At 51.1% G+C, this 27,928-nt stretch overlaps 5 protein-coding genes across 5 annotated transcripts, besides 1 other annotated feature; 3 read left to right on the top strand and 2 right to left on the bottom strand.

Annotated features, from left to right (window-relative positions):
- Positions 1-27,928: part of a sequence feature (contig 1.143 1..30509(1)) that runs on past the window's edge.
- ANIA_08211 (putative PHD transcription factor (Rum1)) lies at positions 330-5,751 on the top strand (the record flags this gene model as incomplete). The annotated part of the gene is made up of 5 exons (XM_676388.1): positions 330-695; positions 802-1,705; positions 1,758-1,852; positions 1,906-4,568; positions 4,626-5,751. The coding sequence occupies 5 exons, from the start codon at positions 330-332 to the stop codon at positions 5,749-5,751; spliced, it is 5,154 nt and encodes a 1,717-aa protein (XP_681480.1).
- ANIA_08210 (putative SH3 domain protein (Cyk3)) lies at positions 6,287-12,479 on the bottom strand (the record flags this gene model as incomplete). The annotated part of the gene is made up of 4 exons (XM_676387.1): positions 6,287-7,660; positions 7,691-7,709; positions 7,803-7,908; positions 8,609-12,479. 4 exons carry the CDS (start codon positions 12,477-12,479, stop codon positions 6,287-6,289), a joined length of 5,370 nt encoding a protein of 1,789 aa, XP_681479.1.
- On the top strand, positions 15,195-22,013 carry pksP (polyketide synthase alb1; the record flags this gene model as incomplete). Its single annotated transcript, XM_050611232.1, has 5 exons — positions 15,195-15,481; positions 15,540-15,831; positions 15,881-19,309; positions 19,360-20,115; positions 20,160-22,013. The coding sequence occupies 5 exons, from the start codon at positions 15,195-15,197 to the stop codon at positions 21,867-21,869; spliced, it is 6,474 nt and encodes a 2,157-aa protein (XP_050467279.1). The 3' UTR covers positions 21,870-22,013.
- Positions 22,547-26,319, bottom strand: ANIA_08208 (uncharacterized protein; the record flags this gene model as incomplete). The annotated part of the gene is made up of 4 exons (XM_676385.1): positions 22,547-23,491; positions 23,547-24,383; positions 24,431-26,008; positions 26,080-26,319. The coding sequence occupies 4 exons, from the start codon at positions 26,317-26,319 to the stop codon at positions 22,547-22,549; spliced, it is 3,600 nt and encodes a 1,199-aa protein (XP_681477.1).
- Positions 26,942-27,677, top strand: ANIA_08207 (uncharacterized protein; the record flags this gene model as incomplete). Its single annotated transcript, XM_676384.1, has 2 exons — positions 26,942-27,538; positions 27,606-27,677. 2 exons carry the CDS (start codon positions 26,942-26,944, stop codon positions 27,675-27,677), a joined length of 669 nt encoding a protein of 222 aa, XP_681476.1.

Raw genomic sequence — 27,928 nt, 5'->3', positions numbered from 1 at the left:
GGGCGGGCTCATCTCGGTGTTCCCTTACCCATCTGTGCTCTGGATCTCTCCACAGGCATCGCCTTCACTTCCTTCATTATTCCTTCACTGTTATCTTCCCTCCTCCACTCCTCCCCTCCTACCTCCCCCCCAGCACTTCCTTATCCATCTGCAGCTCTCGCTCAGACACTTCGTTTTCCCAATTTCGTCGCGCGACTGGAGTCATTCGTCTCATTGCTCGCCAGTCTCCCCATGGGTTTTTCGCATAGGACGCTGGCTTCCTTCCGTCCGCGATAAACGCCCGCGCGCACCCCGTTCGATCCTAATTGTCCAGCTATCGCACCCAAGACATGGTGGCTCCGGCTGCAATGGGGGGCCCTTCGATAGGCACGCAACCGCCAGCGAGTCGTCAGCCCGCCCGTTCTTCGAGCACCCATCCATCTCATTCTCACAATGTGCCCTTGAGCACTCGGCGCTCCGCACCCCTCGATTTATCGACTGTCGAAAGACGAGGCCAGCCCACTGCTCCGCGCGAGCCGACGAGTCGAGTCCGTCCTCACGGCCTGCAAGAGGCACCTACTTTCCGTCCAACCGAGGAGGAATTCAGAGACCCCGAGGCATACATTCGCAAGATTGCGCCGGAAGGGAAGAAATATGGTATCTGCAGGATAATTCCTCCAGAGAATTGGCAGCCAACATTTGCTATTGATACCGAGGTATGGCCGTCGCAAGCCTGCCATTTCTCTACGTTATTGCTGCCGGGAACTTCATCCCTTGCAATAGTTTTTACTTCCATTCTGGGCTAACATGAACCGTTTCCAGAAATTCCATTTCAAAACCCGTCGACAGGAGCTTAATTCGGTCGAAGGAGGTATGCCCCCGCGTTCAGCGTTGCTTGCTGCCGGTGGTACTCCGCAGCTCAGTTCTAACCCAGACCCAGGAACCCGTGCAAACTTGAACTATCTCGACCAACTTGCCAAGTTTCACAAACAGCACGGCACCAATCTTAATCGTTTCCCAAGCGTCGATAAGCGGCCCCTGGACCTGTTTCGATTGAAAAAAGCTGTCGAGGTTCGCGGCGGTTTCGAGCAGGTGTGCAAGATGAAAAAGTGGGCAGAAATTGGTCGCGACCTAGGATACAGCGGCAAAATCATGTCCTCTCTCTCGACCTCACTTAAGAACTCTTATCAAAGGTGGCTCCAGCCTTACGAGGAGTACCTCCGCGTGGCGAAACCTGGTGTACAACAGCAGCTTGAAATGGAGCATGGTGGTCCCTATACCCCGTCGCCCAACCATTCGCCTATGCCCAAGAATCCCACCCCTCTAGAGGCTGAGACACGCTCTGCGACACCCCATGGCCCTTCCGCAGCCTCGCAAAGCGCCCCTCATGACGCGGCAGCGACTCCCGCCAAGAATTCCACACCTCTGGTAGATCCTACACCACCTCGACCAATTGCGTCTGGGTTTACGCCTGTAAATGCTGGCGGATTTACTGCTGTAAACAAATCACCCTCGTTCATCGCGGTGAATAGCGCGCCAGCAATGAAACGGGATCCTGACCATGAAATCGCTACGCCGAAAAGCGTTTCTGAGTACCAGAAAGACTCAACGCCAGTTTCCAATGGTCATGGTTCAGTAAAGCGTGCTATTAGTACCGAAAGTGGGTCTCAAGCGGATACGGGAGAACTGGATGCCAACGGACGAAGAAGCAAGAGGCTCAAAAAGGGTATGCTACAATTATAATTATACCGAGATCTCTATCTAACAAATGCTTGCAGATACCCCTTTGCCGACAGTTGCAGGCTCACAGATGACTCTCCTTCGACCCGCCCCTTCACGCTCAAGGAAAAGTGACGCCAGAAAATTTGGTGATGTATGTTCTAGCAAAAGCTCATGCTAGGCGGGCAAATCGCTGACTAGTTACAGAAATGTGAGACTTGTGGCAAATCTGAAGACCGGTCCTCGATCTTGGTATGCGACAGCTGCGACCAAGGCTTCCACAGATATTGCTTAGACCCTCCTTTGCATCATATTCCCGAGTTCGATTGGCATTGCCCCAAGTGTTTAGTTGGCACGGGAGAATTTGGATTTGAGGAAGGTGGTGTTTACTCCTTGAAGCAATTCCAAGAAAAGGCCAACAATTTCAAAAAGAATTATTTCGCCTCCAAAATGCCTTTTGACCCCGTTCTTAATACTCGTCGGCGAGAGTCTGAAGACGACGTTGAACGAGAGTTCTGGAGACTGGTTGAAAGCTTGACGGAGACGGTTGAAGTTGAATACGGTGCGGACATTCATTCGACTACCCATGGCAGTGGCTTCCCGACGGTCGAGAGAAATCCGCTCGATCCATATTCAAAAGATCCCTGGAATCTGAATAATCTTCCGTTTCACGGGGAGTCTCTGTTCCGTCATATCAAATCCGATATCTCAGGCATGACAGTCCCCTGGGTCTACGTCGGCATGTGCTTCTCAACCTTTTGCTGGCATAACGAGGATCATTACGCTTACTCTGCAAATTATCAACATTTCGGAGCTACCAAGACTTGGTATGGGATTCCAGGAGCTGACGCTGAAGCATTCGAGGAAGCAATGCGACAAGCGGTCCCTGAACTTTTCGAAGGTCAACCAGACCTGTTATTCCAGCTCGTCACTTTGATGCCACCGGACCAGTTGCGGAAAGCCGGAGTCAATGTCTATGCGCTTGACCAAAGGGCCGGTCAATTTGTCATTACATTCCCTCAGGCTTACCATGCTGGATTCAATCATGGTTTCAACTTCAACGAAGCTGTCAATTTTGCCCCTGTGGACTGGGAACCCTTTGGTGCAGCGGGTGTGGAACGTCTTCAGGCCTTCCGTAGACACCCGTGCTTTTCACATGATGAACTACTTTTCACCGCGGCTGCCAGGGATACGTCCATATCCACCGCCAAATGGCTTGCCCCAGCACTTCAAAGGACATGCTCTCGTGAGTTAGCCGAACGAGCTTCGTTTGCTAAACGTCATCAAGAGGCAACGCCTCATAACTGTGCTTTGCTTACCGATGACTCGGCCCCTACCGGAGAATGTCAGCTAGGGTTCCTGATCGAGGATAAAGATCTCCCAGAGGAGGATTACCAATGCCATTATTGCAAGGCCTACATCTTCTTGACTCAATTTAAATGCCACAAGTCCGGGAAAACACTATGCCTGGTACACCTGGATGCACATGATTGCTGTGGGGAACCGCTGTCGAAAAAGTTGCTGGGCCCGGACCACACACTACGCTACAGAGTCAGCGACACGGAATTGAAGAGCATGGTCTTGAAGGTCCAGGAGCGTTCCAGGATCCCGGAAGCCTGGGGACAGAAACTTGACAATATTCTGGAAGATGATCCGAAGCCCCAGTTGAAGGTCCTTCATAACCTACTTAATGAAGGTGAGAAAATCCCATACCATTTACCTGGTCTCCAAGAGCTTGCGGCCTTCGTTCAGCGCTGCGATAAGTGGGTTGAGGAAGCAACCAACTACATTACGCGGAAGCAGCAGAACCGAAGGAAGAACGAGAAAGCTTGGCGCAAGACTACTTCCAAGGCCTCGCAGCTGGAAGAACGTGACCGTGAAGTTCGCAGGGTAGAAAACATCTACGCCCTTCTTGCAGAGGCTGATAAACTGTCATTCGACTGTCCACAGATGGCGGCTCTGGAAGAGAAAACCCGCGAGATCGAGAAATTCCGCCTGGACGTTAGCGCTGCGCTCGCGAATCCGCATACCCGGTCAATACAGGAAGTCGAAGAGCTCGTGGAAAACTCCCGGAATTTCAACGTGGATCTACCGGAAGTGGAGGACCTGGAACACATTGTCAGACAAATGAAGTGGAACGAGGATGCAGGTCGCAGACGTGGCCAATATCTGACTCTCAAGGACTGCCAGGAGCTTATCTTAGCTGGTGAACAGCTGGGACTCTCGGAAGCGAATGAACACCTTGCGCATTTCAAAGACCTGTGTCGTCATGGTGAGGCTTGGGAAGCGAAAGCTAAGGAATTAATGTCGGTCGAGGCGGTCCACTACCAACAGCTGGAAGCCTTGTCGGCGCAGGCAAACCGAGTTCCTGTCTCCCCAGAGACACTCGCAGCTGTAGATGCAATATTGACCAAACAACGTGAAGCTCAGAAACGGATCCAAAGTTTGTATGAGAGGAGCAAGGACCCGGATTACAAGAAACGGCCTCTTTACAAGGAAGTACGAGAATTAATGGAGTCGCTGGAAGAGCTAAATAGTCGGCCAACTGGCGCAATTGACCTGGAGCGTGAACAGAAACGGCATGAAGACTGGATGAGGAAGGGGAAAAAGCTGTTTGGGAAGGCTAATGCTCCTCTGCATATCCTAAAATCGCACATGGAGTATGTTGAGAAGAGAAATTTCTACTGTTTCGACCTCGAAGATCGTTTTCGGCCTCCTGTCGAGCCAGCGTCAAGGGACAATAGCCCTGACGGCCAGGGAGGGGATGTGCAGCAGTACTACGGGCAGTCTACAGCGAAGCGAGATGTTTTCTGTATTTGCAGGCATTCTGAAGCTGGAATGATGATCGAGTGCGAGATTTGCGGAGAATGGTAAGCAAACTCATGTTTACAACCAATGTTCCATCGCTGACCATGACACTGTGACAGGTACCATGGAAAGTGTCTGAAGATTGCTCGGGGCAAGGTCAAAGAGTGCGATAAATACACTTGTCCGATTTGTGACTGGCGGCAAAAGATCCCCCGAGATGCTGCTCGCCCGAAGCTTGAAGATCTACAAGAGTGGCAATCCGAAATTCCCAGCCTCCCATTCCAACCTGATGAAGAGCAAATCCTAGAAAGAATCATCAACCAGGCGACCGCCTTCCGTGAATTCCTGCAGCGTTACACCAATACTGCGTGTACCACCACTGAAGAAGTTCCCACTCTGGTCTTCTATTTGCGCAAAATCGAAGGCGCCGAGGTTCTACTTGCCTATGAGACGAATCTATTCCGGCAAGAGATTCACAAGTGGCAACCCGTTGCTCCAGAGCCCCCGCCAATTCTGGAGCAATCCCTTTCGACCAGGAAGCCCCGGCCAACAAAACAGCAGAAATTGATGGCTCGAATGGGTATCCAAAGCCCCGAAGATCTTCCTCCTCATCTGCGCCCCAAGCAGACAAACCCGGCGAAGCGCAAGTCTATCGATACCCAAGCTAGCCGGCCTCCGACCATGCAGCCGGCTTCTCAGACCTCTGGCGACAATACAAGTACAGACTCGCGCATAGGACCCACATTGGCGCCAAACGATGCGCAAAGCGCCCCGTACCCGTTTTCTGCAAACTATCCACTTCCTGCAAGTGACACGGCGTCGGCATTTGCACCCGAGGCTTCGGCCTTTCTACCTCATGTCTCCGCAGATTCTGCTTCGTTTCCCCCAAGGTCCCCCACTCCTCCTCATGGTCTCCCCTCATCTCTTTTTAGCCCGCCCCGTTACTCGCGGACTGCTACGGGTGGTCCTTCCGGCATTGACATTGACCATTCAAACCCCTTTGGTAGTAGCCCTCGGAACTTGGACGATGTATTCGCAGACCTTACCAACCAGGATGCCGACCCGGAACCTGAGCAGGATCCTGAACCTATGGAGAATACTCACGCAAACGAAGCTTTGGAGTTGCTTGACGTCGGCAACGACAGGGAAAGTTCCGTTCCTGTGCCTGACGTGGAAGTCGAAAACAGACCACAAGAAGTCAATGGTCAACCTGAGCCGGAAGTCGAAGCCACTGCGGCCGCTTAATTCCATCTGCCTCATTCAACATCTTATTCCTCACCACTATTCTACCTCCACTTCGCATCCATGGGTCCGTGACCTGGTACTTCCTACTTCACAATGTGTTTCTACAAGATTGGGTGATTCGCTAGCGCTGCGCCTGCTTTCAGCGCTGCGATGTATGATTTATTAATGTCTGATGTGACTGATATGCCTCTCTTCCTTTTGATTTTTGCTATCTTTAGCTTCGCGCGCGGTGTCTGGTTTTTCTAAAACTGTTCAACTTTGTAGGTGTGGCTTCGTGATTGTTCGGTGTATGAGGGTTCGGATTGACGCAAATGTTGTTTTTGTGCCCCTGCCTTCTGCTTTCTAATTTGGCTGGGAATGCGCATGGACGGTGGCACTTGTGCCCTATGTTCAGCTTGAAGCTTTCTCCCTTTGTTCATACAGTGTACGAGTAGTGTCTTTTCCTTCTTTTTTCTTCTATAATATTATGTTTCCATTCATAGATTCTATCTGAAATCGATTCAACTAAACCACTTTCCGAACCTTGTACATTGCTTTATGTGCTCGCGTATGCTCCCAGCGCAGACTGTCCGCCTGTGTGGATAAACAAGACATTAACCTGTTCCCCATCTTGACCCCTATAAGTAGCGGGACTAGCTAGTAAATCTTTCTCTATCTCCCCTTCGGCAACCCAATGCATCATACCCCTCGCCACTTTCGCCGTATACACAGGATCAAGTATGACTTCTTCCTTTTCTGCCATCAGAGAGAGCATGTCATTGGTCTTTGCATCTAGCACACCATATCTCTCTCCCGCGAACCGGTCATCCAGGACTACATCGTCCATTGTAATATCAGTCTGGGGATTCAATCCGATCAATTTCCCCGCGCCTCGCGCAAAGCGCAAGATGCGTTCTTCATGATATCTCTTTCGCATCGTCGGGGAGGTAAGAATCCCTATAACACGGCGCTTTCTTTCTCCTCGTGTTTGCTCGTGCGGTTGTGAGTTCTCCATCTTCTCGAGTAGTTTGAAGCCCGCAATCAGTCCGCCGACTGTACTCCCACTCCCACATGCGACGAAGATGTAATCGAAACGCGGCTGTTTGATACCGTAACCACCACTACCACGATCATTCGGTGATCCCAGAATGTCCTTCTCCTGCGCCGCAATTTCAAACGCACACCTTGCATATCCCAACCCCCCCAGCGGATGCAGGCTCGCACCAGACGGGATCCAATAGGGAACCTTTCCCTCTGCTCTGAGATTATTCAGAACCTCCTCGACAATATCATCTTGTGTCTTTGGGGCCACAGGCTTCTCAAACATCCTCACTTCTGCACCAAGCAACTTCACAATCTGGACATTTCCCGTTCTCAAAAAAGCTGCTTTGTCCTTCGCACTGGCTAAGCCGCCCCCCGTGCCCTTGTGCAGGAGGACCACAGATTCTAGGCCTATCCTCGAAGCCACGGAGGCCACCTGGACCGTGTGGTTACTCTGGATTGCGCCCTCTGTGACGAGAGTTGTAACTTTTCCTTTCCCGTGTATTGGTGTGGGTACATCAGCCGCAATGCCAGCGCCATATCTTGGACTGGAAGATAGGATATCTGGCACGATGTACTCCAATTTTCGGTACTTGTTCCCCGCACATGCGAGCGGGGAAGAATGGTCCTCGCGCTTGGCGTAGAGGGAGACGTGGATGCCCTCTGTGCGTGCCCCTTGAGACCGAGTGCTGCCTGGTGCTGAGTGTGTTGTTGATGCTGAGGCTGAGGCTGAGGCTGGGGCCGGGGCAGAAGCTAAACCAGACAGGCTTTGCAGGGGGTGGATTGGCGAAGAGAACGGGTAGAGCAGGCTTACCCGTGGAATTGTGGCGAAGGGATCAGGCAGATTAAGTCTGGGTGACATCTCGCGTTTGCTTGCTTCTATGTATATCTGCGAAGTTTTACTACCTTATTTACTGACTAGATAGGTACAAGTCCATCTGTAGTGTGCGTTAGTCACTATACTCCATTTCAAAGGACGAAGTATATTGGAGACGGCTAAATTTCTCTTTCATCTGAGGCAATCAACTTACTCAAAAGAGGCCAGGCGTGGTAGGGCTAAGTGCCAGATATCATCCCGAGGTATCAATAGTGGGGTGAATTCGAAGGCCTGTTGTTGGAGCGGGCTCGCTCCTTCCCCTTTCGGTAACGAGCATAGTACCATAGGGCGGTCTGGAATGCGGTGGGCTCACAGGGTCCATTTTGACAGATCTATTTCCACCTACTTCGATCCCATCATGATATGTGCCTGTTCCCGATGGCAATCTGGCGACTTGAACCTCTGATTGATGTATATGATTACAGCTGCAGCACTAGATACCTAGCTTGACTGTCCAGAAAATCGACATGAAGAGAGTAACTACTCGAACAAGACGCGCAATGAAAAGAGCAGGAAAGTGACAAGCTCGAGTCTATCGCTATAACATAGCCAGAGGGATCTAGTTTAGCAAGTATGCGAGGGCCCAAATATCAATGAGGTTGGCTTCAGACGATCAAGAGATAAGAGAACACTGAGTTTGAAAACACCGCTTCGCAATGAGTAAAATTTCCAACAACTCCGGCCATGTAGATGGTAGTAGTAGAAAGTACCCAGATACCTAAATGTCCAGTCCCCACCGGCGAGATGCAATGCAACCATGATGCGATAGATGAAGTAGTTAGAGAAGTAGAAGTCCCCCAGCGTAAACTGAGTTCTCGTTTATGATGTAATGCAATGTGGGGATGCAAAAGCAAAGTCCAGGGCCAATGCAAAGATATTAGAAACATTCCCATTCACAAAAGACACACCACCGCGCGACACGGTCCGCCAGGACTAGTCCTCTCCAGGGACCCCGCTCACCGATCTTGATGACCGTTTCCCAGACGCTACCGTCCGCGGTACATTCGCTTGGCGAGTCGGAGGTCTTTGGGCTGCTGATCATGTGGTCCGCTTTGCGGGTGAGGCGTAGAATCTTGCCAGAGGGTGATTGTATTGCGAGCTTGGCAGGCTTTTCCCGACCTGAATTCGAGCGGGTAGAGGAGATGGCCGAGGTGGAGGCCGAGAACTCGTTGGATACTGTTGAAACGGTTGACCCCCCTGCAGAGCTCGAAACCATGCTGAGCGCACTCGCAGGTCGGGAGAAGACTGACGGAGAGATGCGCCCGCTGAAGCTATTTTCATTGCTAGATGTTTGAGGTGTGGGCGATGAGGGATGTTGGCGGACGGCGAATACGAATGTGTTGTTGACAGCCAGCTTAGCACACTGCGGTTGAATAATGTACAAGTCGTGGCGTTGAGCGTGAGGGGTGGGATGGCGAAGGACAAATTCATATGGAGGATTTTCTCCGGTGTGGATGATTGGGAGTGCAAAGGCAAGCGGGTGAGGTATGTCTCGGCTGGAGTGCATGAGCCCCTTTCGGCCGGCATAAACTTTGACCATACCTTGCCCTTCGTCGCCGGGTAAAACAGCCTTAATGGTTATGCGTTTTTGACCATTGACCCAATCTGGCTGGACAAGCGCTCGTTTCCGCACGATTTCTCCACTCTCAAAGAAGTCCCCGTCGGCATCACGAGCGAATCCAGGCGCCTCGACCTCCGCAGCACATTCTACGTCTGCTGGAACCAAAATACGAACCTGAAGGACTTCCAGTCCTTCTATCCGAAATACGCTGGTGTCATAATCTGGAAATTGCAGCCCCATTTTGAAATATGTCGGACAAACTGTGGGAAGTGCGAGGAGGACATCCGGAGAGATAGGGGGACAAATATGCTGCCCCTCAGGCTCAAGCGGCACATGTGTATAGCAGAGCTCGAGAGGTCGGGCTAAGAAATACCAAGACTCGGCCACCGTCGTATTCGTGGTCACGAATTGGTTTCTTATTGGGTTCGTTGGATTAGCGAGAGAGCAATCCATGAAGCGCCAGTCACCATCAACGAGCACGGCATTCCACCAATGATTCGGACGCGAAAGACTGTCCAAATCGAACACCTCACCTGGTGGCTTGAGAAAACCTTCAATTGCGTCGGCATGTATGCCCACTGCAGCGCACATCTCACGAACTAGATAGGCGACTTCTTGGGCGCAGCCTCTCTTGGTTTGGAGAACACGCTTCAGATCAATGTCGGCATCTTCTATTGGCTCGTCCCACGCAATCTTCTCGCTCACCCAGGTAAATATAGCGCGCAGCCTTTGGACATCACTCTTGTATGGGCGGCAGACGTATCCTTGCGCAAGGCTCAATGGATTAGTCATTGGAGGAAGACTGTTGACGAAACGGGCGCTCTTGTCGACGAGTGTAAGATTGACGTTACCAAAATCAGTGGGCTCGCTAATGGGTAGGCCGTCGATACTCTCTTCCCCTTCCGCGGTCTCATATAGTTCTTCCACTGCATATATGACCGGATGGTCCATCATCTGACACCTCTCTGCTCTCTCAATTCTCTCGTTTCGACTGGGGGAGGATGCTCGGTTCACATCGCGCCGCACTTGTACCCAGTCCATGGGGTTATTTCCCGTGCCCATCTCGCGCGCAGCAGTGTCTCGATGCGAGTGCGATGACCTGATTGGTGAGATGGCTCTCCCCTTGGTCGGAGAAAAAGACCCTCCGCTTTGTCCAACGGCAATGCTACTTCTGGCGTTTGCGGCGCCGGTCTTTGCTGACTCGAGTATTTTCTTGAAGAACCCTTGCTTCTTCGCCTTTGGTGTGGCCAGTCCTCCAAACACACTGTTCGGTTCTTCCGGCGTAGTGGCCGATGTTGACCAAGGTATGGCAGAAGAAGCGCCCTGTCGGGAAGTGTTATGACTAGAATGGTAGGATATGCCGCTCATAGGCGATTCAGGACGTGGCATTCGCGTGAGATCGCTGAAACCTCTCGACCGGACCGCATCTACTGCCGTGCTAGGCCTTTCGCCTGCTGCAATACCCCTCCTTGCGTAGCTTCCAGCACTTGTTGCGCTAAAACCTCCGGCGGAGGGTCCGCTCATCAGACTCTGGCTCGTTCTGTCCGTGCTTGAAGTTTGGTTGGTGGCATTGCTGTGCACGCCACTCGAGGAGTTCGTCGTATTCGACGATTTGGTGAAGCTTCGATTCAACATATCATTCCTGAGGTCATGTCCAGACCGCCGGCTTCGTAAGGACGGCAAGTGAGCGGGTATAGAATTGTGCCGTCCATGATACGATCCATGTCTTGGGGGCGGTGGTGGAGGCATGTCATCATCCTCTTCACTGTTTTCAACCGGAGGCTGTATGTCTTCGGAGCCTCGACGTCCTTGTTCCTGCATCTGGCGGAGTCGGCTTTCCATCCGTTGTACGTAGTTGTTGATCTGCGGCGGGCCCTCAATAAAAGGATCATGCGTGTAGACACTGTTTCTATGCACGGCATCGCTATGGTAGAATTCCTTTTCTCCTTCAAATCCCAATGATGTTAATGGCCGATTGTTTCTTTGTGGGTGACGGCTTTCACGCAACGAGTCAAAAGCAGCCGGTGACCAGGGATTATCGAATTCAGGCTGCGGAGACGGCGAACGTGAGTCTCGTGGCATCCCCATATCTTCGAGCGAAGTCATCACATCTTCCATTGCGTCTCGCAATGGTGAGGGCGTTTGCCCGTTCGCGTCTGAATGGCCGGCTGGAGACGGAGTCCTTGTGAAGACCACATAGCGATCGTTCATATCCAATTGGCGTGGAACGGCCGGGCCTGGGGAAGGCTGACGTTGGACTGCGACTCTGTGAGGCGGCGGCGGAGGAGGCGGTGGAGAGTCTTCGCGTTCCGTAAGCTGCAGAGGAGAGATCTCTCGGGACGACTGATGCGACAGTTGACTGTGGTTGTGCATGGGGACTGAGGGAGACAAAGGCGAGTGATGCGTGATCTCTGGAAGCTGTGGTCGAGGAGATGCCGAACGAGACCAGGAATGTGTATCTTGAACATGACTGTACATGGGGAATGAGGGAGATACTAGGGGCGAATGACGTCCGAAATCGGGAAGTTGAGGTCGAGAGGAACTTGCATGCGACGGGTAATGCGACGTCTGGGCATATGTCGGCCCTGCAGGAGATACCAGAGGCGAACTATGCGTGACTTCAGGGAGCTGAGGTCGGGGTGATACTGCTCGAGACGGAGGCCGAGAACGAGAGCGACTCGAAATATCGTGCTGCTGAGGCGTTGGCTCTGGCGGCGGGTGGGGGGAAACTCCTCTGGACGGCGGCCGGGCAATTGAAAGAGGCCGTGATAGGGAGCTTTGTTGTCTGTTTGCTCTTGTTGGCGTGCGCCCTGTCTTCGTTCGTCGAGAAAGACTGCCATCTCGTGGAGGTGTCTGGGGGATCGTGCTCCCGACAAGAGAAGTCGAAGACGGGCTACCTCCAGAGCCAGACGGCGCAAGAGCTTCCTTATGGGCCTGGAACGGCTTTCTGAAAACTGTCTTTTGCTTCTTGGGAGCGGACGTTGGGTTTGTGATTGGGGAGGCAGCTGCTGGGAGCATAGGACTAGTCGCCCGAGTAACTGGTACAAAATCCTCTCCTAGAAGTTGAACGAAATTGGACGGAAACAGTCCCACCATACGCCGGTCCCTTCGTAAGCGGCCCATCCACCATTGTCCGTCCCCCGCATTCAGGCATTCAATCAAGTCACCCTCTATAAACCCCAGATCGCTTTTCGCCTCTCCTCCCCATGAATATATGGCCCGACACCAGCAGGGGAACCGGGTCGGGAGCTGAGGTGTGGGGGCTGCCATTCCGGCAAGCTAACGTACACCAAGCACCCGCAACAGGTCTCCGCGCCGGTGACGACGGACAGAGACAGAAGAACGGTAGACGAATCACTCAATTGGTTCGACAGTCCGTCTTTTGGTAGATTCTGCTGTTTTGAAAACCCACGGAAATGGAAGAAAGGACTCGAAGGGGTACGCGCAGGAACACAAGCATGGTACGGCGGAGCGGAGCGAGGCCCAAGGGAGTGGCTGGGAGACGGGCGGCGAGAAATAGAGCCTGACAAGACCCGCCCTGTTACCGGTCGAGAATAAAGAGAAAGCGAGAAGACAAGGAGAGAATAGGAAAAAAGAGAGATCGAGAGAGGTGCAAGGGACGGCGAATGCGAGCTGAGCAGGTGAGAGTTGGAGGAACAACAGACGGTGACGCCCGAAGTTGTTTTGCTGCTTGTTGACTCGTTGCTTGCCGCTGGGCGGAGGCCCGTGTTTACGTGGGAGCCCGACTGGGACTAGCGTGGTCTGCTATCGATAAGCTTATCCTTGCGTCTTTCTTCCTCAGTGCTCCTTCCCCAATACCTTTCCCCATCCACCACCAACTTGTCTACTCTTCTTCGTTCATAGATCTGCCCTGTACTTCATCCTGCATGGTGCTCAAACTCAAGCAATTGTGGTACACTGACACGATCCCTTCTTCACTTCGTCGCTGGCTAGCAAGCTGTCGGGAGTACTAAAATTTACTAGTAGATCCATGGTTCCTCTCCGTTCCCGCGCAAGCACCCTTGGTCAGGGTCCGCGATCTAGTGCGATCAAGCAATGCTTGAGTTAAGCTGAAGCTGCTTTATTTCTGTTTCCATGCACACCGGCAGCTATAACCGCTGGCTTCTCTTTTGATCTGAAATCTTGAAATCCTGATCGACCCAGAAAATGCTTAGACGCTTAGCCTATCGCGGCATTCCACCGAAGCCAGCAACCATTTTCCGAGGCCACGGCCGCATATATGCAGTGTCTTAAACTATGAGCGATCTCCTTAATATTCGCCGGAATAGTCCGTGGAGGTTGATCAACCACCTATCTTGGAAGAAGGTCGCATACCACGCGATAATTTAGCATAGCAGCGGCTAGACGGAACATTCCATCTTACGCGGCTCTGATTCAGAGTGGTGATCCTGGTTCCGGTATCGATTTATTTACACCATGCTACAAACCATGCTCCTGTTTCTGTTTTAGTAAATGACGCTGACTTTCATTATAACCACTAGGGTTTCGAGGCCCCTCGTCGGTGACCCTCGCCCAAATCTGCAAGCCCAATGGCTTGGTTACCTGGATCGGCTGACGACTGGAGCGTGTTGGCAGCACCAGGACCATTGACTAAAGGCGAAATTCTGACGTTCATGAGACGCAGAACCAAATGTAGTGAAGCCGGCACAAGCGCTAGACGGACGGAGTCAGTTTCCGCCAAGGCAGGAGGTCAATGATGAGTGCTTCAGCGTGGACCTGGCGAGCCTTCCATAGTTACGCGATAGAAAGTCGTTGACCAAATTATGGGTGTAACTATTGCGACTTACGACAACCTAATGTCATGATTGTTATGGTCTAGACACCTTCTACGCCACCGCCGCCCATGTGAAGCTACAGAGTTACGACCGGCCGAATGTCCCAGATGATGGCTCAGGCATTAGTGCTGATAAAACGAGGGTATACCAGCCGCAAGCGCTGCATAGCATATTGTGTGATCATCTGAGCTCTGGAACAGTCTCGCCGTCTTGCTCGTGCATTTGACCAAGCCACTTTTCAGGTGGCTTTTGGTCCCTCATGATTTACGAATGATTCAAGCAGGAAATCTCTTGTTGAGCGAGGAGTCTCTCGGCAGTGATGACGTCTATTGTAGAGCCTCCATGCAGTCGGCTCGAGAATGTAACCTAATGAAAGACAACCAATTCAACGGATACCCACTACGCTGAATAGTGCTGACTGGTACGATCGCATTTGCTCAGGTCAAGCTTAGATCAAGGATCATAATCAGTGCTCTCAATGACCGATCCATCGACGAGGCCCAATAGATAGTAGATATAGCTTGTTTTTCGATATGATGGTGACACGTGACGCCAGCTCTCTTCCCTTTCCGGAACACATGCAAAGAACTTGATTTTGAGACCTACCGGGAGCGTCGCAATCAAATCTGTTGAATTTCTCTTCGACTCATGTTCCTTGATTCTCAGGTTTTTGTTGCTATCGGGCCGATGCATAACAAGGTCAATCTATCCGTCCAGCACATTCCTAGAACAATCATCGGGAATCCGAACGAGTGTTGGACCCGAAAACAGACCGTTGCCTCTTTCATCATGACGGAAGCCCTGCAAGGCTGAAGCACAGTTAGGATTAGTGGAAGAGTTCCACTTGGTTCCCAAGACTGATTCCGATCTAGATCTTTCCATTCATGAATCGACCAAATAGGAGCCTTGCGTGATGGCCCACAAAACAGTGAGGGTTGTATTCGAACAACCTGATTAGAACGGCTTGCCGATGCTACATTGCCTACGATCCAGGAATAGCACAGAGATGTACGGAGCGGACTCGAAGTATGTTGCAACCAGGTATAGGAAGTGGCCCACCTCGCGAAAAGGCAAAAAGGACTGCATCAGTATAAAAGTCTGCTCATAGAAGATCGCGGCGTATTCCGCCGCTGATTCTGGGATGAACTCAATTGCCTGATCAGCGGACTTGACTCTCCTTCTCCTGATCATGGAGGACCCATACCGTGTCTATCTCTTCGGAGATCAGACAGGTGATTTTGAGGTCGGTCTCCGTCGTCTGCTACAGGCAAAGAATCACTCTCTCCTTTCGAGCTTTCTCCAGAGAAGCTACCATGCAGTGCGGCAAGAGATCTCTCATCTTCCGCCCTCTGAGCGCAGCACATTTCCTCGATTCACAAGCATTGGTGATCTACTAGCACGGCACTGTGAATCTCCGGGAAACCCTGCGATCGAGAGCGTGTTGACATGCATATATCAATTGGGATGTTTTATCAAGTATGTTACATTTATAGCCTATAGTCTGCTGAATAGAAACTGTTGCTGACGGTATCAGTTACTATGGTGACCTTGGTCATACATTCCCTTCGCACTCCCAGAGCCAACTCGTTGGGTTGTGTACAGGTTTGCTCAGCTGTGCCGCGGTCAGCTGTGCAAGTAACATTGGCGAATTACTCAAACCAGCTGTTGAAGTGGTTGTTGTAGCCCTCCGGTTGGGACTCTGTGTTTACCGAGTGCGAAAACTGTTTGGTCAAGATCAAGCAGCGCCACTCAGCTGGTCAGCTCTTGTGTCCGGTTTGAGTGAATCCGAAGGAACGAGCTTGATAGACAAATTTACCCGCCGAAATGTGAGTCTCCCTATAAGGATTTCGTAACACTTCGATATTGACCAGCTAGGTTATCCCTCCTTCGTCTCGGCCGTACATTAGCGCAGTATGCGCAAACACGTTGACCATTAGTGGTCCCCCGGTTGTTCTCAACCAGTTTCTGGATACTTTCATTTCAGGAAAGAATAAAGCTGTTATGGTGCCAATCCACGGCCCGTTTCATGCCTCTCATCTATATGAGAAGCGGGACGTGGAGTGGATTCTTAAGTCCTGCAACGTTGAAACAATCCGCAACCATAAGCCCCGTATTCCGGTTCTGTCAAGCAATACTGGGGAGCTCATCGTTGTTGAAAATATGGAAGGTTTTCTCAAAATTGCTTTAGAAGAGATTCTGCTTCGCCAAATGTCTTGGGATAAGGTGACAGATTCATGCATATCGATTTTGAAGTCAGTCGGCGATAACAAACCCAAGAAGTTGCTTCCAATCTCATCTACGGCTACGCAAAGTTTATTCAACTCACTCAAGAAATCAAACCTAGTGAATATCGAAGTGGATGGAGGAATTAGCGACTTCGCGGCAGAAACTCAACTTGTCAACCAGACAGGCAGGGCTGAACTTTCAAAGATAGCCATTATTGGGATGTCGGGTCGGTTTCCTGAAGCTGATAGTCCACAGGACTTTTGGAACCTCCTATACAAAGGCCTTGACGTGCATCGAAAAGTCCCTGAAGACAGGTGGGATGCTGATGCGCACGTTGACCTCACCGGCACAGCAACGAATACAAGCAAGGTCCCTTACGGATGCTGGATTCGGGAGCCTGGCTTATTCGATCCTCGCTTCTTCAACATGTCACCCCGTGAAGCACTTCAAGCAGATCCTGCTCAACGGCTTGCATTGCTCACAGCGTATGAGGCATTGGAAGGGGCTGGATTTGTTCCAGATAGTACGCCATCGACGCAAAGGGATAGAGTTGGTATCTTCTACGGGATGACCAGTGATGACTACAGAGAGGTCAACAGTGGTCAGGATATCGATACCTACTTTATTCCAGGGGGCAACCGTGCTTTTACTCCCGGCCGGATCAACTATTACTTCAAATTCAGCGGGCCCAGTGTGAGTGTTGATACAGCTTGCTCTTCTAGCCTCGCGGCTATCCACTTGGCCTGCAATTCCATTTGGAGAAATGACTGTGACACGGCTATTACTGGTGGTGTAAACATCCTGACCAACCCAGACAACCATGCTGGTCTGGACCGTGGCCATTTCCTTTCCAGAACCGGAAACTGCAACACGTTCGATGACGGAGCCGATGGATATTGCAGAGCAGATGGTGTTGGCACTGTCGTTCTGAAGCGGCTTGAAGATGCTTTGGCAGATAATGATCCAATTCTTGGTGTCATTAACGGCGCATATACGAACCACTCAGCAGAGGCAGTCTCAATCACCCGTCCCCATGTCGGCGCACAAGCATTTATCTTTAAGAAGTTGCTAAATGAAGCAAACGTTGACCCCAAGAACATAAGCTACATCGAGATGCATGGAACTGGTACCCAGGCTGGGGATGCGGTGGAAATGCAATCGGTCTTGGATGTCTTTGCACCAGACCACAGACGCGGGCCAGGACAGTCCCTACATCTTGGCTCTGCAAAATCAAATATAGGTCACGGTGAATCAGCGTCAGGTGTGACTTCTCTAGTCAAGGTGCTGCTGATGATGAAGGAAAACATGATACCTCCGCATTGTGGCATCAAGACGAAGATCAATCATAATTTCCCAACTGACCTGGCGCAAAGGAATGTCCATATCGCACTGCAGCCCACAGCTTGGAATCGACCTTCATTTGGCAAACGCCAGATATTCTTGAACAATTTTTCCGCAGCCGGTGGAAATACCGCGCTTTTGCTGGAAGATGGGCCCGTTTCTGATCCGGAAGGGGAGGACAAACGGCGAACGCACGTTATCACGCTTTCTGCTCGATCTCAAACCGCTCTTCAAAACAATATCGACGCACTGTGTCAGTACATCAGTGAGCAAGAAAAGACATTCGGTGTCAAGGACAGCAATGCCCTGCCGAGTTTGGCGTATACTACGACCGCACGCCGCATTCACCACCCTTTCCGAGTCACTGCTATTGGGTCTAGCTTTCAGGAAATGCGCGATTCTCTAATTGCGAGCTCCCGAAAGGAATTTGTCGCGGTGCCTGCAAAGACCCCTGGTATCGGGTTCCTCTTTACTGGCCAGGGTGCCCAATATGCAGCCATGGGCAAACAATTGTATGAGGACTGTTCACACTTTCGATCCGCCATAGAGCACTTGGATTGCATCAGCCAAGGCCAGGATCTTCCATCAATTCTTCCTCTTGTTGATGGCAGCTTGCCTTTGAGCGAACTGAGTCCTGTTGTTGTACAACTGGGGACTACATGCGTGCAGATGGCTTTGTCCAGTTTTTGGGCATCATTAGGAATAACGCCATCCTTCGTTCTTGGGCATAGTCTTGGGGACTTTGCTGCTATGAACGCTGCCGGAGTTCTATCGACCAGTGATACCATCTATGCTTGTGGTCGTCGTGCCCAGCTCCTCACAGAGCGATGCCAACCGGGAACACATGCCATGCTGGCCATTAAAGCCCCACTAGTCGAGGTCAAACAGCTCTTGAACGAGAAGGTTCATGATATGGCATGTATTAATTCGCCTTCAGAAACCGTCATTAGCGGTCCTAAGTCTAGCATTGATGAGCTCTCCCGGGCCTGCTCAGAGAAAGGACTGAAATCAACTATTCTGACAGTGCCCTACGCTTTCCATTCTGCCCAGGTTGAACCTATTTTGGAAGACCTTGAGAAGGCTCTGCAGGGAATCACCTTCAACAAACCGTCCGTGCCGTTTGTTTCAGCGTTGCTCGGGGAAGTAATTACGGAAGCGGGCTCTAACATCCTAAACGCTGAATACCTGGTAAGACACTGCCGGGAAACTGTCAATTTTCTGAGTGCGTTTGAAGCAGTGAGAAATGCAAAGCTCGGTGGTGATCAGACTCTCTGGCTCGAGGTCGGCCCGCATACGGTTTGTTCCGGAATGGTCAAGGCCACGCTTGGACCACAAACAACCACCATGGCGTCTCTCCGCCGCGACGAGGACACATGGAAAGTCCTTTCCAATAGCCTGTCAAGTCTTTATTTGGCGGGCGTTGACATCAACTGGAAGCAATATCATCAGGACTTCTCCTCCAGCCACAGAGTACTTCCGCTACCAACCTACAAGTGGGATTTGAAGAATTACTGGATTCCCTACAGGAACAACTTCTGTCTCACCAAGGGCTCTTCTATGTCTGCCGCGAGCGCGTCTCTACAGCCGACTTTCCTGACAACGTCTGCCCAGAGAGTCGTTGAGAGCCGTGACGATGGATTAACGGCAACCGTAGTAGTGCACAATGACATAGCCGACCCGGACTTGAATCGAGTTATCCAGGGCCACAAGGTCAATGGAGCTGCACTCTGTCCTTCAGTAAGTAAGCCCCTCGGATTTGCTATGAATCAGGCCTGACAGACTTTAAGTCTCTTTATGCAGATAGTGCTCAAACCCTTGCAGAATACCTCATTGAAAAGTACAAGCCAGAGCTCAAAGGCTCAGGTTTGGACGTATGCAATGTAACGGTTCCCAAACCTCTTATTGCAAAAACTGGAAAGGAGCAATTCAGAATTTCGGCGACTGCCAATTGGGTGGACAAACACGTATCTGTGCAAGTCTTCTCCGTTACCGCGGAGGGCAAAAAGCTCATCGACCACGCGCACTGCGAAGTCAAACTTTTCGACTGCATGGCCGCTGATCTTGAATGGAAGAGAGGTTCGTATCTGGTCAAGCGAAGCATTGAGCTTCTCGAAAATAGTGCTGTGAAAGGAGATGCCCATCGCCTGCGGAGAGGAATGGTCTATAAACTCTTCAGCGCTTTGGTCGACTACGATGAAAACTACCAATCTATCCGTGAAGTTATCCTTGATAGTGAGCATCACGAGGCGACGGCTCTGGTCAAGTTCCAGGCACCGCAAGCCAACTTTCACCGTAACCCATACTGGATCGACAGTTTTGGGCATTTGTCTGGCTTCATAATGAATGCTAGCGATGGAACAGACTCCAAAAGTCAAGTCTTCGTTAATCATGGATGGGACTCCATGCGGTGCTTGAAGAAGTTCTCAGCAGATGTCACCTACCGTACCTATGTCAGGATGCAACCTTGGCGCGACTCGATCTGGGCAGGAAATGTCTACATATTCGAGGGTGATGATATTATCGCAGTATTTGGCGGTGTTAAGGTAAGGAAATTTTGGCCGAAAGGAATATCGCTAACATTTAACAGTTCCAAGCCCTATCGCGCAAGATCCTCGACATTGCTCTTCCGCCAGCAGGACTGTCGAAGGCGCAGACCTCGCCAATCCAGTCCTCAGCTCCCCAGAAGCCGATTGAAACTGCAAAACCCACCTCGCGGCCAGCCCCTCCGGTGACAATGAAATCATTCGTCAAGAAGTCCGCTGGCCCAAGTGTGGTAGTGCGAGCGCTCAATATCCTAGCATCAGAAGTAGGACTCTCAGAATCCGACATGTCTGACGATCTGGTGTTTGCAGACTATGGTGTCGATTCCCTTCTTTCCTTGACAGTAACTGGCAAGTATCGAGAGGAGCTGAACCTAGACATGGATTCTTCAGTTTTCATTGAGCATCCAACGGTCGGCGACTTCAAGCGCTTTGTGACTCAACTCAGTCCGTCAGTAGCTAGTGATTCGTCGTCGACTGACCGTGAGTCTGAGTATTCATTCAATGGTGACAGCTGTTCCGGGCTATCAAGTCCAGCATCGCCTGGCACCGTATCGCCACCAAATGAGAAGGTTATCCAAATTCATGAGAACGGCACTATGAAAGAGATTCGCGCCATTATAGCCGACGAAATTGGTGTCTCGGCAGACGAAATCAAGAGCGATGAAAACCTAAATGAATTGGGAATGGACTCGCTTCTCTCACTTACAGTCCTAGGCAAAATCCGCGAGTCACTGGACATGGACCTGCCGGGAGAGTTCTTCATCGAGAACCAGACCCTGGACCAGATTGAGACTGCGCTGGACCTGAAGCCCAAAGCTGTCCCGACCGCTGTCCCACAATCGCAGCCCATAACCCTACCACAATCACAATCAACGAAACAGCTTTCCACGCGACCTACCAGCAGCAGCGACAACCATCCCCCGGCAACCTCCATTCTCCTCCAAGGAAACCCGCGCACAGCGTCAAAGACCCTCTTTCTCTTCCCCGACGGTTCTGGCTCCGCAACCTCCTACGCCACAATACCCGGAGTCTCCCCAAACGTTGCCGTTTATGGCCTCAACTGCCCCTACATGAAAGCCCCCGAAAAGCTCACCTGCAGCCTCGATTCGCTGACAACGCCGTATCTCGCCGAGATTCGCCGCCGCCAACCAACCGGCCCGTACAACCTTGGCGGCTGGTCCGCAGGCGGGATCTGCGCATACGACGCGGCACGCAAGCTCGTACTGCAGCAGGGCGAAATAGTCGAGACCCTTCTTCTTCTCGACACCCCCTTCCCCATTGGCCTTGAGAAACTCCCGCCCCGCCTGTACAGCTTCTTCAACTCGATCGGCCTCTTTGGCGAAGGCAAGGCCGCGCCGCCGGCTTGGCTACTTCCCCATTTTTTGGCGTTCATTGACTCCCTCGACGCGTACAAGGCCGTGCCTCTTCCCTTCAACGAACAGGAATGGAAGGGAAAGCTGCCAAAAACGTACCTTGTTTGGGCTAAGGATGGGGTCTGCCCTAAGCCTGGTGATCCGTGGCCTGAGCCTGCGGAGGACGGGAGCAAGGATCCACGCGAGATGGTTTGGTTACTTTCTAACCGGACGGATCTGGGTCCGAATGGATGGGATACGCTTGTGGGCAAGGAAAATATTGGCGGTATTACAGTGATTCATGACGCGAATCACTTTACTATGACAAAGGGCGAAAAGGCAAAGGAGCTTGCTACTTTCATGAAGAATGCGTTGGGGGTTTGTGAGCGCCGGTTGGTCTGATAATGTCAATTTGTTTGCTTTGGTTTTGGCTTAGGTTTTGATCCATTAATGCTATTCTATTGTTGCTCATAAGGTTTTACTTTCCCGTTTCATCTTGTACTCTAAACATAAAGGGTAAACAATAATAATCCTCTGGTTCTAATATAAAGGTTCTTGAGAGACTGCATCTAAGTGTTCAGCCACAATCAATTGCGATACTCTATTTCCTAGCTATTTAACGCCCAAAGTTTTGGAAACCCGGACAATAGTGCGAACAACCCAACTAGTAGCCGCGGTATAAACGGTGTCGCATAAAAAGAGCAAATGTACACTAGCATTGCAGTCAAAACAACCCTGGGTCAATGCAATGTCATAATTCATAAAGGGCCGCAATATGATGACATGCTGTAGTCGTCTAAGCAAGTGAAGGCATGTAAGGTAGTAGTAGGCACGGTAACATCCAGTTTCAGCACTCCCTGTAAACGTCATAGAGTGTCTGGCAGTGGGGAAAGAGGCCCAAGAAACCCAGTCCAACGTCAAATCTGAACAGAAAAGATTTCAGAAGGATAGGACTTTCCGTGAGCTTTCCACTCAGAAAAACCCGGAAGATGAATGGATTGCTCTGGTTTGTATTGATCGATTGAAGTAAAACTTAATTGAGAGAGGAGGCATATGGTATGTAGGCGCGACGGGTTTATTCATAGGGACATCTCAGAACTAAACCTAAGAGCGCTTCCGCGGCCTGGAAAATTAGATCCGTTATTATTGATTCCAGGGCTTGTAGGACGGCTGTAGTTGTTCGCATTTAACTTTGGGCTTCGTGGTTGGGTGCTTGTTGAGCGTGTGGATGGGCGATTCTTGCGGATCTCGCGGAGCTCGTCCTCTTTCTTCTGGAGGAGATCTTCGCGTACTGACAGCAGAGATTCCAGTTCTCCAATGCGAGTCAGGTGTCGGCTTTCATCGTTTTGGATGTTCAATTCCCGAAGTCGGGTGGCTTCGCCGGCGACCTTGCGTTTAAGAGCCTCGTTTTCATCCCGAAGAGTGCGGAGTTCGTTTCCAGAGTGCGCAGCAGCATTGGATGCTGTTTGGTATTGCTCCCGGGTGTACTCAGCCTGTTTGTTTGCAACGTCGGCTTTTCGCTCCAGTGCTGCATTCTCTGTTGTGAGACGGCGTATTTCCTCCCTTGCCTTTTCTAGCTCTGCCATGTCGCCTCCGCCGGTCTTGAGAGCATCGCGTGCTTGATCCAGATCTTGCTTTAATTGAGCACGTTCATCTTTAAGTTTGATAATCTCTTCGTTCTGTTTCTTGATCCTCTGTTCATAATTCGCCTTGGTTTCAATAAGACGATCGCGCTCCCGTCGGATATTATGTAAATCCTTTGTTCGGGTCTCATAGCGATGTTGAAGCGACTCTAACACCCTATCCCTCTCAAGTAAGCGGGTTTGAGCCGCAGACAATTCTTTTCGGAGCTTCTGAATATCAGCTGCATTTGAAGCTCTCATCTGCATTAGATTCTTCTCCAAAAGTTGTATTTGGCTATCCAGTGATTGAGACTCCGCCTTTGAACCAACTGTGAGCTCACTTGTATTCTGAGACTCGCCCATCCGTGGTTTTTTCGGAAATGGCTCAGTAGAGTCTTCTTCCTGTTATGCTGTTAGCTATAGACACATAACAACAAAGAGAGCAATATTCGCTTACCAATACGCGTTTTTGCACCAGAGATGTAGCAGATATCGTGTTGTCAACCTTGGGTTGGCTCGGCTCCTCATCTTGACTTGATTCGTCCATGGTCCATTTGCGCAGCGGCTCGACTGGGGGTAGCGACCAGAAGGCATCGAAATTATCTGAGAGGAGACATGTCATGATTTCATTTGCATCTTCATGCACCCCAAGAGCATCGTCTTGAAGGTCTCCAACTATGTCTCGAAGATGTTCTGAGTACTGGAGAATTTTAGAAAGATGCTTCGGTGTTGAAGGCCCCGGATAGCATAGCTCAACATGCTCACTTGAATTAGCCACCATGAGTCTGATGATAGGTAGCAAGTGCCCGTTACGAGCAAATGTTGTTCGCATATGTTCCACAGAGGGATTCTTTGTATTCAGTGAGGAGTCAAGCGCAATTATTGCTGACGGAGCTTTGTATACGTTCACTATCCCATCGCTTTGAGCCAGTTGAACGCCAAAGCTTAGAGCATCCTTGGCCAAAGACACCTCTGCATTGGTGCCGCTGCCCATCTCCTCGCGTGAGCGTGTATACGAAAATCCCTTGCCCTGCAAATAACGTTCGACGATCCCTTGGGTCTTTTCTCCTCGGACCATGATGACCAAATGGATATCATGTTCACTTGCGGCCTTAATGAGATAATTAAGTAGGAGAAATTTGGCGCTTGAATAGTCCGCCCAGGAGGCTTCCTGTTCGAACTTCGATTCGGCACTTTCCATGTGGTCCGCGACATTTATATCAGGATGAGTTGCTGCATTACTTAGACGTTCTAATACTTGTTGTATTAATAGCGCTGCACGTTCCAGCTGCAGCTAATGTCAGGATAACACTCAGTATAGCTTGTACTAAACTGACTCACCTCAGACTCCGGAATTTCCTTTCTGCCGGAAAGGGAAACCTCAAGTGCATTCTTTGACTCCTCTAGTACCCGCTCGTAATCATCCTTTACCCGCGAATCCATCGGAAGTGGCACAGCAAACTCAGAAGGGCCGAGCTGAACAGACCCTGGTGGTCTTTCTTCAGTGTGGTTTATTGTTAACGCGCTAGGTTGGATAGTTTGGAATGTCTCAGAGATATGCGTCAGATGTTCCGTTTCATCTAGAGAGGTCTCCGGTACTAAATCTTTGATTGGGTCGGCATGTGAAGAATCCTTGTCCACTCTCACGCTGAGAGGTGCGCCTGTACCGGGTGCAGGTGGCGGTTCCGAAGCTTCAATATCCCCGGGAGATGATGGTGTTGCACTTGCTTCGTTTTGCAAGGTCTCAACCGTGCTCTTATCGCGCATTTTGTCATATAAATTCATTATCTTCTCCCGCGGCGTTGAACCTTCAATGTGGCTATATTTCTCCATAGTGTCGGCGAGAGAGCTCTTTTGCTTTTTCTGGCCTTGGTCATCCATGATAGCCGGCGTGGATGGATATGGTGTAATCAAAGGCCGGGAGGCAACGCCAGATGTTGAGCCCAAAAGCGGATGCCCTGACGGATGTTGCGGAGAAATAGGAATACTATCCAAAACCGGGAAGCTATTTAGAATAGAATTTCGTGAGGGGGCAACGCCTGGATAGAGGCTAGCAGAATGGGCGACCGCCTCTAGGGCAGGCGCAGTAAGAGTTTGGGTTGTTGGAATGTTCCTTGGGGCTGACTCTGCAGATGAAATAGTATGTCTGAAGTCCAGATACCCTGTGGGGCAAGCAGGAGTACTATTGGCGGAAGAGCTGGAATTCCCTGTTAGCAAGCGCCCGTTTGCCAGCGAAGTTCGAGCAGGAAAAGCGCTTGAAGGAACTCCGTTCGTATCTGATGAGGTCAGAGAGTGAGGGCCTGGTGTTTCTGACGGAGACCCTGCCTGTATGGACTCGCTTTGTGGGGGAGCCAACGAAATAAATGGGCTTTCCGGGATTTCTGCTCGAGGACTTGGATGTACGATCCTCCTCTGCCTTTCTCGAGACGTCCCAGCGTCTTCGGCAGCTCTCCCAGCAAGGTCAGGGTTCTCGAGGCCCCGTACAGAGACTTCTACGATAGGATCCCCGTCCTGTGTTAGCGGCTTTTCGATTTCGTCGGGAAGACGATACTCCGGGGGGATGGATGCTCTCGGACAGCTCTCGAACACGCTGTGGGAATAACTCGCTACCGTGGGTTTGATATCGGCGTAAAATTGACTAGAATTTTCAGTTGCTAGGCTTGACAGTGGAAGTTCGTTGGTCTCTTGAGAACGCGCCTCCGGTACAGAGTCAAGCGGAACGAACAAGTCGGAGTCTGAGGACTGTTGCCGTACTAGCTCTTGTGCAGGGGTTTCGGCACACTCGTCGAAAATAGAATTAGACGATCGCGATGAAGATTGCTCAATTGAGAAGCCGTTTCCCTTAGGAGCTTGTTCTTCTTTCCGTTTCTTTTCTTCCCAGATCTGGACCGCAACTTCGTTGGCGTTTTCTTTTGGTTCCTGGTCGAGACAGATCAATCAAACGGCTCTTCAAAGCGGCACTATGCCAGACGGTTGAGGTCGAAACCCACCCAAGAAGGCGAATAGTTTCCAACCCAGTCTATCAAGTAGTGGGTTTCGTTTTCGGCCAGGATACCGTTGATTTCCCAGTCTTCGTCAGCGGTCACTTCTTCCTCGTCTGTGCTAATATCCTCTTCGTCGCTAGAGACGATGACGTATCGCTTGCTATGCTGATTTCTTCCCTTGTAGGAAGAAGAAGTATACGTGGGCTTACTGTGCTGTGTTAGGGATGCTTTCCGCTTGTTGCGCATTTTATGCGTGCGGAGAAGAAACGAGGCGGCTGTCTTGGATCATGGTGTCATGGAGGTGTGATGGACTAAGACTAAGAAGTCCAAAAGCATGTAAAGTCACGAGCTGCGTCCTGGAGCGAAAAGAGAAGAGGCCGGAGTACCTGGGCAAGGTGAGGAGTAAACATGAATGAGGAGAGTATGAACTGGCAGACGGAGAGCTTGCGGGTGATCGCCGACACGTGACTTGTTATCAGTCCAACTCCACTGCTATCTCGGCCTGCCTCGGACTCTAAACGGACACGACGAGGGGAAAACAGCACCCCTACTGCTCTAATAACTGATCTCTTACACTTGGCTCATTGCTCATCCCCTCCACCCCATGGAGGTGGATATCTCCCCCCCAGGCGGAACCCGTCCGGCGACTCCGCTCCTGGGTGAAAACTCTGACCCCCCCTCAGGACCTACCACCCCGACCCCCCTACCCCGGAACTCCCTGAAGAGAAGGGCCTTATTCTCCCCGCAGAAGACTCCCACTGCAGCTCCAGTCCCTGTATCCCATACGCCGCAAGCCCCGTCGATCTGCGAACAGGTCGGCATGGTAGCAGACGACCAGCTAGCCCTTCTTCATGATTGGAAACTAGCCATGACCTCCCTTGCCAAAGCTCTAGATCTAACTGTCTCCTCCCTACAGGGCCGCCCAAGAGACCTGGCCCGGGAGCTTGCAGCCAGATTCGTCACCCTTGCAAAGCAGGACTCCCCTCAGCAGATTTCTCAGATGCCTGTGGTTGCACCCCCACAGCCACCCAGACAGATGGAACAGCCAAACCATCCTCCCACTCCTGAAGCTTCCAAAAGCCCCCTGAACAGGCAAACCTCGCAGCCTACAACCTGGGCATCCCTAACAGCTCCAAGAACTGGCCAGGGGAACTGGCAAACTATTGCCCCTGAACACCATATGCAAGCCAAGCAAACAGCACAACGAAGGCTGAAGCAGTCAAACAAGACTGACCACCGCATCTTCCTCCGCCTCCCGGCCTCCTCCAGCCTCCGAGCTATTGGACCACATGGCATCCGGGTCACCCTTGCTGGGAAGGTTCCGGACGGGATCACACAGGTACAAGTAATATCAACCGGGTATGCAATCACTACAACAGAACAGGGCAAGGCTTTCCTACTATCAGAGAAGGCTGCAAGCCTAGCTGGGGATGGGTACTTTGAAATTCCAACAGAGTACCACCAGGTTATTGTCTCCCGGATCCCAAAACAACTCTGGTCCCTAGATGGATGGATAGATACAACAATTGCAGACATTAGCATGGAAGCAGAGCGCATTACTGGCATTAAGCCTCTCATGGCCAAGCTCTCAAAACACCCAGTAGAGAGGGACTCTATCACAGCAGTCATAGCCTTTCCAAAAAAGCTACAACACCCCCTGCAACTCTTTGGCTTGTCTGGCCTATCAAGGCCCACTCGCCCCAAGCAAAGGCCTTTGCAATGCACCCGATGCTACCGCTTCCACGATACAAGGGCCTGCCGCTCTAGTGACCGATGCATCTCCTGCGGATCCTCAAAACAAGATCATAACTGCCATGTACAGTGTATCAACTGCTGCGGCCCACATGCAGCAGAC

This window comes from Aspergillus nidulans, chromosome II, assembly GCF_000011425.1.
Source record: "Aspergillus nidulans FGSC A4 chromosome II".
NCBI classification, from domain to species: domain Eukaryota; kingdom Fungi; phylum Ascomycota; class Eurotiomycetes; order Eurotiales; family Aspergillaceae; genus Aspergillus; species Aspergillus nidulans.
The sequence above is the reverse complement of the archived record's forward strand: the minus strand, read 5'-3'. Positions and strand labels throughout refer to the sequence as shown.